Here is an 11,521-nt window from a genome sequence, read left to right as displayed (position 1 = left end):
CGATATACTTATATGTGATCATAAGTGGGCGGTGCCACGCCCATTTTCCAAAATTTTACCATAAACGTATTTCTTGGTAAAGAATTGTTGCAAGCATCAATTTTGAATTATATTTTAAGACGTTCACCAAAATATTTGGGAAAAATATTAAGATTTAAGTGAGCTGGACCGACTTGAAAATACCTCCAAAAATGGAGTGTTTTATGAATAAAAATAGTTTTGTAAAGAACTTTTTAAAATAAGTCCCCTCAGATGACAGAACAGATTAAGCTTAAAAAATCCGCATATAAATATTTTAAAATCTTTTCAACGGAATCGTAAGAATGAGATTTTTGATGCTTTTTTTTTTTTACATTTTTCAAAGATTGATTTACGAATAACTGGGCCAAAACTATTCTGATTTAGACTTGTGGGATCTCGGTAGAAAGGTATTTTCACACTGTTTTTATTTCTGTCCAAAAAAATATCATTCGTGTCGCAATTTTTTTTTTTTTTTCAAATACCAACACATCTTAATTCAACTTTGAATGACGTTCGTTCATCCTACCTTTCTCTTTCATCCTTTGAATGAGTTTATTAGCAAAGAAATAAAAAGGGTGAGAAAATACCTTTCCACCGACACCTCTTAAGTCTAAATCAGAAGAGTTTAGGCTCAGTTATTCAAGTTTTTCTTATACCAATCTTTGAAAAAAGTATCAAAAATCTCATCATTACGCTTCCGTTCAAATTTTTTTTTAATATTTTTATGCAAATTTTTTAAGCTTAAACGGTTTTGTCATTTGAGGGGATTTTTTCAAAAAAAAATTTAAGAAACTATTTTTATTCATAAAAAACTCCATTTTTGGAGGTATTTTGAAATTGGTCCAGCTCACTTAAATCTTAATATTTTTTCGAAATATTTTGGTGGACTTCTTAAAATATAATAGATTTTATAATTCCAATGGAAAAATAGTACCGATTTTTTTTTGTATGGGGAGTGATGCAGTCTAATGTACATGTGTCTGAAAATTAAATAATTCAAAGTTTCAACAAAAAAAAAAAGGAACATGAAAAAGTAACAAGTTAAAGTAAAAAGTTAAATAAATACGTTCTTCGGTTGTCGAATAATTTGACGGTAAATTGGGCACAAAATGCTTGTATTACCATTTAGATTAGTACGCCTGCTGTGTTCTGCAAAGCAATCTGTGCAAAGTTTAAAATGATTGGCCGAGCTTCTCCTNACACAAAATGCTTGTATTACCATTTAGATTAGTACGCCTGCTGTGCTCTGCAAAGCAATCTGTGCAAAGTTTAAAATGATTGGCCGAGCTTCTCCTCCGATTGGCTGGGTGTGCCTTGATGTCACACAAGCCACTCGACCACGGGTGATTTGTTATTCTGCTCTTTACTCATTTTTGTTGTTTGCGAACATTTTCAGTCGCCTTCTCAGTGAAAACAACCCGTGCGTCATCCACATCACCACAGTATTTCTGCGGCGTGGGGACACAAACAACCCCAAATCCTCATTGTACATTCATATAGAGCATTTAAATAATGAAGTATATAAACAAGTAACGGGACGCGGAGCGGCGCGCGTGCCTTAATAATGTATAAGTGAGTTTTCTTAAAAATCTTGTTGAAAGCGATGTTGAAATGTTTATAAAACCGCCTCATGTGAATGTGCTTTAATTTTAAAAATTTGGTAACGCTGCTGGGACAAAAGTACTGTAGGGAATTTTGTAGGATTTTTTTTTGGCATAGGGAAAGGTCGAGATTTTTTAGGTGATGGCAGGGATTTTCGGGAAAAAACATGTGGCAACACTGTTCATGCCAAATAAATTATGTAATGCACTTAAGTAAATACTTAGTTATTGATTTTTACTCATAAACTTTTTTTGTGAACATTTTTAATTCGATAAGGCAACTTATAATAAGGAAACCAAAATATTCTATATTTCATTGCATGTACACACATTTTATGGACGATGAATATATCAGCTCCGCAAACCAGCATCCACTCTCTCAATTCCTGGCTCGATGAAAACACCTTCTATTGCGAATCGGGAACAAAACTCATCCGGATGCAACGAAGAAGCAGCCGAGGCGTTAGTGGGTATCCACTCTGACTACCCCAGGTATGAAATGTATGTATACCCAAAATCCTTTCACTTATCATCTTAGTTATAATGTGTATCTAGTTGTACATTTTACCAATTTAGATTTAGTGCAAATTCGTGCCCCTCCATTTTAGACTCATCTATTGCGGAATATTAAATATTCATAAAAATCGCGTGGAGTGATCTTTGAGATCTCGAGTGGGTTTAAAGTCTACAACTTGAATCATATGTCCTTATAAATTAAACCCGGGCTAAATTAATTTTATTCCGGCTAATTCTAAATAATCCCGAGGAGTTTGTTTTCCGAGAACTTCGTTTCTCCCGAGAAAGAAATCCTTCAACTATGAACTCCCCGTAAGAAGAATTTTCCTGGAAAATTTTGAAAGGGGAATTGCTGTTTTATACATTTTTGACAGTTTTTTGACAGCTAAACTCCGCCATTTAGTTTGCAGATGTCACCCAAAAAAATGCATGTCTATTTCCAACGCAGGAAAGACCCAGACCCATATAGTAAAACCTCAAAATCGTTTTGCATTCTTTGCTCAAATTTCTTTGCTATGGCCATTTTAAATTTGCTATTTTGTACGAGGAATAATTTTGTAGAATATTTGAACCGTTATCTTCCACACAAAACGGTCGTTTTAACCGTTTTTTTGTAAAGTCGGAATAAAATCGCATTTTGAAGGCCCCTATAGGATTAAAATCTTCTAGAATTCACTAGGGGTCCTCTCAGACAAAATCTTTGTACAAAGAATCTGCAAGTCCACAGAAAATAAAAATCATATATCCCCTTGAAATATGGGCAATTCTCAATTAGTACGAACTTTCGCATGACTCGACAGTTTTTATTAGGACACATAATTTTCGCTGATTTATTAACCGTGCATATTTTCTAGCCAAATATGCATATAGTTTCGAAATAAAATTTGGAAATTTTTACATATAGAAGTGTGACTCTCCTGTTATTTTTTTATTTTTACGTTGCAAAAATTGGTACATTGATTGCTCTTGTTTGAGTTTATAATGGACAGGTAGTATTTGGAGAGGAGAATCGATTTCAACCCGTTAGAAGTATGTTTTTGCAATAGAAACAAAATTATTATTATTATTATTATAATTTATTTATTATAAAAATTTAAAATAAATAAAGTAAAAGCACGAGCAACGTAGGCTATCGGCTATTATTACATTATTATGGGTAATTTATGACAATAGAACCGTATTTAGTAGGATCTATGGAATTTAAAATTGGATGTCTAGTTCCTTAAAAAAATTAAACATTATATTTACATGATTATCTGCAGGATTGGATAGGAGGACGTAGGGTGAAACACTATTGAAAAACTTGTTATAGGTAGATGTTAGTCCGTGACAGTTCAGAAGGATATGTTGGATAGTGAGTGGAGAGCTGTTGCAGAAATGACAAGTGGGCTGCGATTCTCTATTGAGTATAAAGCTGTGTGTGGCGATGGTGTGCTCCAGGCGAAATCTAGTGTATATTTTGTTTGCCTTAGTGTTTGTACTGCATGGAAGTTTGAGGGGTGTTCTGTTGGGATTTACTTGCTTGTATCGGTGGTTGTATCTGGACCAGACGGCTGTCATTTCACTTTTTACCTTCCCTAGGGCGGACTTGGTCAGAAATGATCTGTGACATGGCGCAAAGGTATGAACAGGGTGTTTGTGTGCTGATTTAGCTGCACGGTCAGCGCACTCGTTTCCTTCTATGTTTGTATGTCCAGGGACCCACATGATTTTAACTCTATTGTTCATGGCGATGAGCTCTTGTTTTATTTGTATTATCATTTCATTTTTTTTATTCAGGCTTTGCGAGGCAAGGAAAACTGACTTACTGTCGGTACAAATTATGTATTTTTTCTTGGATGCCCGACATATCTTAAGTGCGGATAGGATCGCTATAGCTTCAGCGTCGAAAATAGTAGATAGTTCCGCTACCGCTCCATGAGATAATGTGTTACTCCTATCATCAACTACTGAAAATGATGTGCAAACATCGGTTTTGGATCCATCAGTGAACAGGAGGTGCCAGCCTTTATATTTGAAGGTTTGTACGGTGTCAGAGTAATGTTGGACGTAGGCGTTTGGAGTTGTGGTGTTTTTCTTAAGAAGANGGAAAGGGGCAAAGGGTTGAATGCCCCCGGGCCCGTGCTTCTTAAGGGGCCCGAAATATCAGAACCATAACTTATTATTTTTTTACAATGTAATTGCTCCTTCGTTATACGATTTTATTATAAATATTATAAATAGATTCCGATTCGTGCTGATTGTTTCTGTCTCTATAAACTAAAGGAAATGATCATATGGCCCAAAATGTGTACTCTTGCAATACGTTTTGGCTCACAGTGCTTTTATAATACCGCCGCAACTCGCTAGAAAACAATTTTCGGATAGTTTTTCTTCTTGCATCTGAAAGCTTAAGTATGTATCTCCTATTGTTTAGGAGTTATAAATGTTTCAACAGCGGACTGTTACATTAAAATTTTTGGACGTACTTTTTAAAGCTGCTTTATATTATCGAAAAAGTCTGCTTCCCTTATATAACTCAAGAACTACGTATTTATTGAACTGATTAAATGAATTTTGAGGTCAGTACTGTTACGTTACCTGCGCGATATACATAGGTGTAGATTATAATTAGGTTTTTAAATGGCTTGTAGTCTGTTTTATGCAATAAGTAGTATGAGTTCAGTAGACTTGCGATTTGACATATAATCAAAATAAAATAAGAACATGATAATTATGAATACAGATTTGAAAGTTTCTGTTGCTGTGCAGCTCTAGCTCGTTTCAGAAGTAATTTTGTTCGTAGAACTCGAGATCGACCTTGGAACTGCGCCAAGATATTGACATTTTTTGCTGTTAGTACACAAAAAACGGCTGTAATGGCCACTTTAGCACTATGCTTAAACTCTAAAAAAAAATTGTGTAGATTTCCTACCTAAAAGGTAGGTTACTGATTTCCTACCTTATTATTCGCGAAATTACATGCTCGATTATTCAACGAATAGTTTGCTTAAATTTCGGACTTTTTAGAGTGTAATATAGTTGCTTTGGTGTGCGTAAATTTACTACGAAAGAGTGTACAAGCTACAAAATACACATCTGCTGTTTGATTTCACCCGTAGAATTGTGTAAAGCCGCTAACAAATTGGATTTGTACACACGAAAATATGTAAACGAGAAAAATACATATTCATCGAGTAAATTTATCAAAAAATTTTAAGAATAAACAAAAATATACTCGATTTATAGTCGCATTTTTAAACAGCTTTTTTAGAGTGTTCCCTTCAAAATGTGCCTTCGAGTGGTGCTTTACGATTTTTCCGTCAGAAACTATGGCCATTGGAAGATGACGCAATTAGTTAGAAAGCATGTGCTTGGTTTGGAGATGTTAGATTCGAGGACACGGCAGTTTAAGTAGACGTAAATCTTGAAGGAAAAATCGTAGAGCACAGTTCGAGAGTGCATTTTGAAGGATAATAATAGTACTAGAAAAATACTCTAAATAATTCCAGTAGGTTTTTATTATTTAATCATAAAATCTTTTTCTTCGTGTATCTTCTTAATTTGCTTCTTTTGGCCACTTTGAAATAATTCAATTCTCGTGGTTTTTTTATTTATATTTTTTTTATTTTCTGAGCCTATTTGAGTTAGAAAGAATATAAATTGTAACTATGCGTTATATAGTTTACAATGTTGCTTTCAAATGAGCCCTATCTCCAACTTAATAAAAAATAAACTGAAAATTCAATTAGTAAAACACCTGGATAATTAAGAGTATAAGAAACTGCTTTATTTTATTGTGATGAAGGCTGAAAATTTTCTAAGAAATTTTTCCGTTTTTTAGCCTGGTGGATTCCGCGCCACAAAACGTTTTGATATTTTGGATTGTTACATTACATTAAAAAATACTGCCGACTTCATTTTCATATAAATAGAAAGCTAATCGCTGATATTTTTGTCGAGTCCTTTTTTATTAACTTCAAAGTAATACAAATCAGCGAAGAGAAGCAAATATATCGCAAAAAAGTCCTTAAATATAAACTACCCTTTAGTTTCATGTTGTGCTTTTTTAATTGTCATTAATTTAGAGGTGTCTCAGGATTAAGTGAATTTTCATGTTTGAGAGAAAGAGATTCGTGTTAATATTTATATTGTCTGATACCTCAGAATATGTACATATGACCCAGATATAATCAAAAATTTGCGAAACCTGAGAAAAACTTGTTCCCCTCGTTTTCGTTTTCGGCGATTTGGGCCATGTGCTTTTAAATGAATACAATCTATATTTTAATACGCTAATATAAATTTTGTCTCCGTTCGTATGGCGATTCAACCGAACCGATTTCAAAACCAAGAACACTATTGGAAAGGTTACGAGAGTTTTTATGGTTTCAAAATTGGTTTAAAATTACGGCCAAAATCGTGGTTTAAAAATTTTCGTATTTGTGTATGGTTGTTGTTGCAACCTGTTTAATTTGAGCTGTTTTCGCATTTTGCTTTACTTCGTATTTGAAATTATTAATAGTTTCTGCTGCAAAACGTTTCCAATATCAAACAGTAGGTTATCAAGGTTGAATAACTCAATATATGACAACAACAGAAATGTAAATCATTTAGACACTATAAGTGATTTTGAAGAAATTGTGGAAAGAGCTGATCTCCCTTATTATAGGTTTTTATTTAATTTTTAGCGCCGAGCTTTTAAAATCGGATTGTGCCATGAATCAATTAATATGAGTTATAATAAATTTAGTAATTGCGCAGGCCTATTGCAAAATATGTTGAAACAAATATAAATTGTGTGTACATCACTTTTATATGTAAGTGATTTGTGTTATTTATTATTACCCTCTGAAGGTATAATATTCGTTTTTGGTTTTAAAAACTATACTATAACAAGATCTAATTTTTAAAATAAAAGATTTGTTAAATCGATTTCATGAATTTTACTTAAAAAAAAAGTTGGCGATTTTTAGCGATTTTTTTTTTAATTGCGCTTTTTTTTAAACAATCTGGACACCCTGCCTATTCCTGATAATATCAAAGTTTTAAAGGTTCCATATTTACATTGGGCGCCACTTGTATCAACTCACGTCGAGCGCACGTTTAGTACATTTAAGGCTTTTCTTCGCGAAAATCGAATGTAAATGCTGCCAGAAAACTTCAAAATACATCTTGTGGTACAATGTTATTAGCAGGGGCGGATTTTATAGAAATTGCCTTTTTTCGGGAAAATTTTAGTAGACGGACGGAAAATTCTAGAAAAAGGGGGGATGAGGGGGGGTAGAATAGGACCCCCTGATTTCAAAACTACCCCTCTTTTTTCTAGCAACCCTATAGTTCTTATATAATTTATTGTTACAGTTTTATATAAACGATGAATAAGATAGCAAAATAACATACAACTTGGTGCTACCAGACTGGAATTTTGAATAATAAAAGCGGATTTTTAATTCGGAATTTTCATTTAGTAGAATTATTATTTCTGTGTTGACGAAGAAGGGGGGGCTGAACACATTTTGCAGATAACACCTTTCTGCGTAGGCGGCCTTCGGCCGCACTTAGGGATTATAACCCTCAGGCAGTAGAATTCTCCTTTCTGTTTTGCGAAGAAAAGGAGCTGAACACCTTTTGCAGAGAACACCTTTCTGCGTAGGCGGCCTTCGCCGCTCTTAGGGATTGTAACCCTCAGGCAGTAGAATTCTCCTTTCTGTTTTGCGAAGAAAAGGAGCTGAACACCTTTTGCAGAGAACACCTTTCTGCGTAGGCGGCCTTCGGCCGCACTTGGGGATTATAACCCTCAGGCAGTAGAATTCTCCTTTCTGTTTTGCGAAGAAGAGGAGCTGAACACCTTTTGCAGAGAACACCTTTCTGCGTAGGCGGCCTTCGGCCGCACTTAGGGATTATAACCCTCAGGTAGTAGAATTCTCCTTTCTGTTTTGCGAAGAAAAGGAGCTGAACACCTTTTGCAGAGAACACCTTTCTGCGTAGGAGGCCTTCGGCCGCACTTAGGGATTATAACCCTCACTAAGTAGAATTCAAAAAGCATAACAATTATGGCTTATAAGTGTATTTTATTGCATCCAATAATTTGAGAAAAGGATCCTCGTGTCTACGAGCGATTCTTCTGCGCCACATGAACTCAAAGAGGAGATCGGCAAAATTGGAAGAGTTGTTATAATTATCCTTGGAGAAGAATCGTTTAACAACTCTCCATTGGGATTCAATGCGTTGGGTGTGGGTCCCGTCTGGCGCTAGGAATGGGTTGTCTGGGTCGCTATGGTTGACCTTACGATGCTCATACCCGTGATCTTTAAGGCAGTCATACGCGCGCCAAAAATCCGTACAAATGATTCTGCCCTGAAGCACATGCTTTTTGATTAGGGGTATGAGCACCTCTGCGGACCGCAACTGTCCGGACATACCTCTAACCTAAGGTCGTCGCTCCCATCTTCCACCATACCAAGGACCCAGTGACCCTCGACTCTTCGTCCTAAAATACAAAAATAATAATTGTATACTTATTTCATTGAAATAATAAGCAATAGATAATGACAACATACCCTTTTTATACTTTCGTTTCCCGAATTTCGATTCGTCTATCTGGCCGATCTTCCCCGGACCTCCAATTTTACCCCTCTCCTCTTGGTGATCGATCTCATATAAAACGACTGCCTCTCGGCAGTAGTTGTACCAGTCGGTAATAGTAGAGCTCGAAAATGTGCTCTCGTTTAAATAATTTTCGAGTCTCACGGCGGCTTGTGACCAATGCTGGGCATAAGCATACATTAAAAAAAATGTCTGCGGCATCGAAAGTTTCGAACTTTCGAACCAGGTCCCTGCTGTCCGGGAAATGCGGGCCTTGGTTCGACATGACCCCTTATTGCAGCGAAAGCTGCCTGCGGTATTGTTTCCCGATAAATTTATTTTAATGGGGATCTTGTGAATGGGGCACAACCGCGAGCGTAACAATAAGCCATTTGCCTCGCAAAATTCAATGCACTGCTCGCGGGTGCCCAATTCCAAAAACACCCTAATCAAATTCCACATTTGAGATGCTTCAGCGGCCGAAAGCACGTTGGAATGCCGAATTCCAGCGCTTGTCGATGGAAGTTCATCTTCTGAATAAAAAAATGGAAACCAGCATATATTTTTAATATTTAAAATATGTATATTACCATTTTCACTAAAATCCATTTTATAAAATAAATCTTTTTTAGGAATGTATTCCACCTTCGAGCTTGTTAATAAGTGAATGAATGCAAATAAGTAACTGCAAAACTATCCCGTTATGCTTTTACTTAATTGAAGGGGTGTAGACTAAGAGAGGGTAAATAATAATTTGAAAGTGTATAAAGTATTACACCATTCACAGTACTTCTGGAACAAAAATTCCTTCCTGGGGCCGCCGCCCCTGTGATGTCTATTATGGTTATGATCAGGACTAAGACCCCCATCGATCCCAATATAAATTTTTCCAATCAGAGAAGTGTACGTATTCTGCACATATCTGTATTCGACCGAACTTAAAGCATACAAATCGGGCGGGACCAACACCGCCCACGTCATGGGCAATATTTTTGCACAGGGGTTCGTGACCGGAAACCCTCATTGATAATAATACACGCCCAGAGTAAAAGTAGCGGTAAATTTTCATTTTCTTTTCTATTGATTTCCCCTGTATTCCTTTTTAAACATTGCCTTCTTTGTATGCATTGTTTTGTACAATATGGAAACACATGTTATGTGTCAGTTTGCAACCATGTGTATTGTAAATATGGGTGCAATTCAATGTAATTTACAAGTCGATAAAAGTTGTATTAAAGTGATTTATATACAAGATAAAATAAAATAAAAGTGTGTAAAGTATTAAGTACAGTTTATGTGCATTTATATATATGAAAGTATGTGACAAATGCACTTTTTGTTAAGGAAACCAAGTGGAACGACTTAAGAAGTTTTAACAACAAATAATTTTTAAACAATGATATTGTGTAAATTTTTTAGTTATACATGTTTTAGAGGATACCTCCCTTAACATCCTGACCAAGTTTCATTTGTTAATTCCACCTGGTTTTCTTGAAACACAAGGTGCGGCTGACTACTAAAGCCCACCCCTTTTTTCTGCTAAAGATATAGGCCCGTAGTCATAGTCAAAATAAAGTCGACTTTAAAGTTAGTTGCAGCTTTTTTGACAGATATCCCATTGAAAATTATGTCAAAAAGCTGCAACTAACTTTAAAGTCGACTTTATTTTGACTATGACTACGGGCCATAGGGTATATTCGATTAAGAATGTCCACGATTTAGCTTTCCCTGATTCCATATATACACATTTGATGATGCCTTTTTTTGCCTTTTTTAAGATATTTGCCTTTTTTTGTTTTTTCTACCTTAAAAAAAGTTATTATAGCATTTACATTTTTTTTAAAAGATTAAAAAATATACACATGCCCATATTCGAAAATTTTGCTACGAAAAATTAATATGTATAGAAAAACGCAGTGTGTATGTAGTGAAATACTTAAGCGAACATAAATTTTTTATTTTTTATGTCACCCTGTTGCGTGCTAAAATCTATGTTGTTGTTGTTGTTGTTGTAGCGGCTACAACAACTCCGCCCAGGACGGTTGGTATCTCAGTCGTTGTCGTCAAGTTCCACTAACGGCAACCCTAGGAAGCGTGCAGCTTCTGTGGGGTTTGTCCACAGGGACAAGGCCGTTAGGGTTGTCGGGTTTTCCGGGCATGCGAAGAGATGTTTCGAGTCATGTGGGGTCTCTCCGCATGCCGGACACTCATTCGGCACATCCTCATTCAACCTACTCAAGTAGGAGTTCAACCTGCTGCAGTAGCCGGAGCGAAGTTGTGCNAGTCTACATAACTCGAGACTGAGTCCCTGTGAATGCCGTTTAGGACCTGTCGGTAAGCTGTCGGATCCAGAGGTTGCTTGATGAACCCCTGGACTTCGTCTGTCAGTTCATATAGATGCCTCCTGACGTGCCTAGGCGAGGGCTCCTCTGCAAGCAGCTGTCTGCTTGGGTGGCCACTTCTGTGGCTCCCGATCAGGAACTGCTTGCAGGGGGAGCATTTGCGCTTCGCCGTGTAGATGGTGTTCAGGCGACATCAGGAGGCATCCTGTCGCTGTCCTGAGTGCGGTGTTCTGTACAGTCTGTAGCTTCGTCCACTGCGTCCTACTAGTCCCTGGCGACCACACTGGCGCTGCGTAGTTCAAAACGGGCCGGCCTATTGCCTTGTATGTTGCCAGCAACGTTTCTTTTTCTTTGCCCCAAGTACTGCCGGCTAGCGACTTGAGGACCTTGTTGTGGCTCTGTACTTTATTGACAATAGCGGTTGAGTGCGCAGAGAAGGAGAGCAGGCTGTCGAATGTTACTCCGAGTATTTTG

The 11,521-nt window shown here is 36.6% G+C and overlaps 1 protein-coding gene across 9 annotated transcripts in view; it reads left to right on the top strand.

The window, feature by feature from the left end:
* The first annotated feature begins 1,978 nt into the window (after positions 1-1,978).
* The window catches only part of LOC108375723 (small conductance calcium-activated potassium channel protein), a 387,259-nt gene continuing 377,716 nt past the window's right edge, over positions 1,979-11,521 (top strand). For 5 of the 9 annotated variants that reach the window (XM_017631898.1, XM_017631883.1, XM_017631920.1 and 2 more), the window contains exon 1: positions 1,979-2,123. In XM_017631898.1, the coding sequence (XP_017487387.1) occupies positions 2,017-2,123 (107 nt within the window). In that variant the 5' untranslated portion in view covers positions 1,979-2,016. The remainder of the gene's footprint in view (positions 2,124-11,521) is intronic. The other 4 variants (XM_017631912.1, XM_017631875.1, XM_017631905.1 and 1 more) reach the window with 2 other exon arrangements.

Source organism: Rhagoletis zephyria, unplaced genomic scaffold (genome assembly GCF_001687245.7).
Source record: "Rhagoletis zephyria isolate East Lansing unplaced genomic scaffold, Rhagoletis_zephyria_1.1 Rzeph_scaffold_00094, whole genome shotgun sequence".
NCBI lineage: Eukaryota > Metazoa > Arthropoda > Insecta > Diptera > Tephritidae > Rhagoletis > Rhagoletis zephyria.
This window is presented reverse-complemented; position numbering and strand designations above follow the sequence as displayed.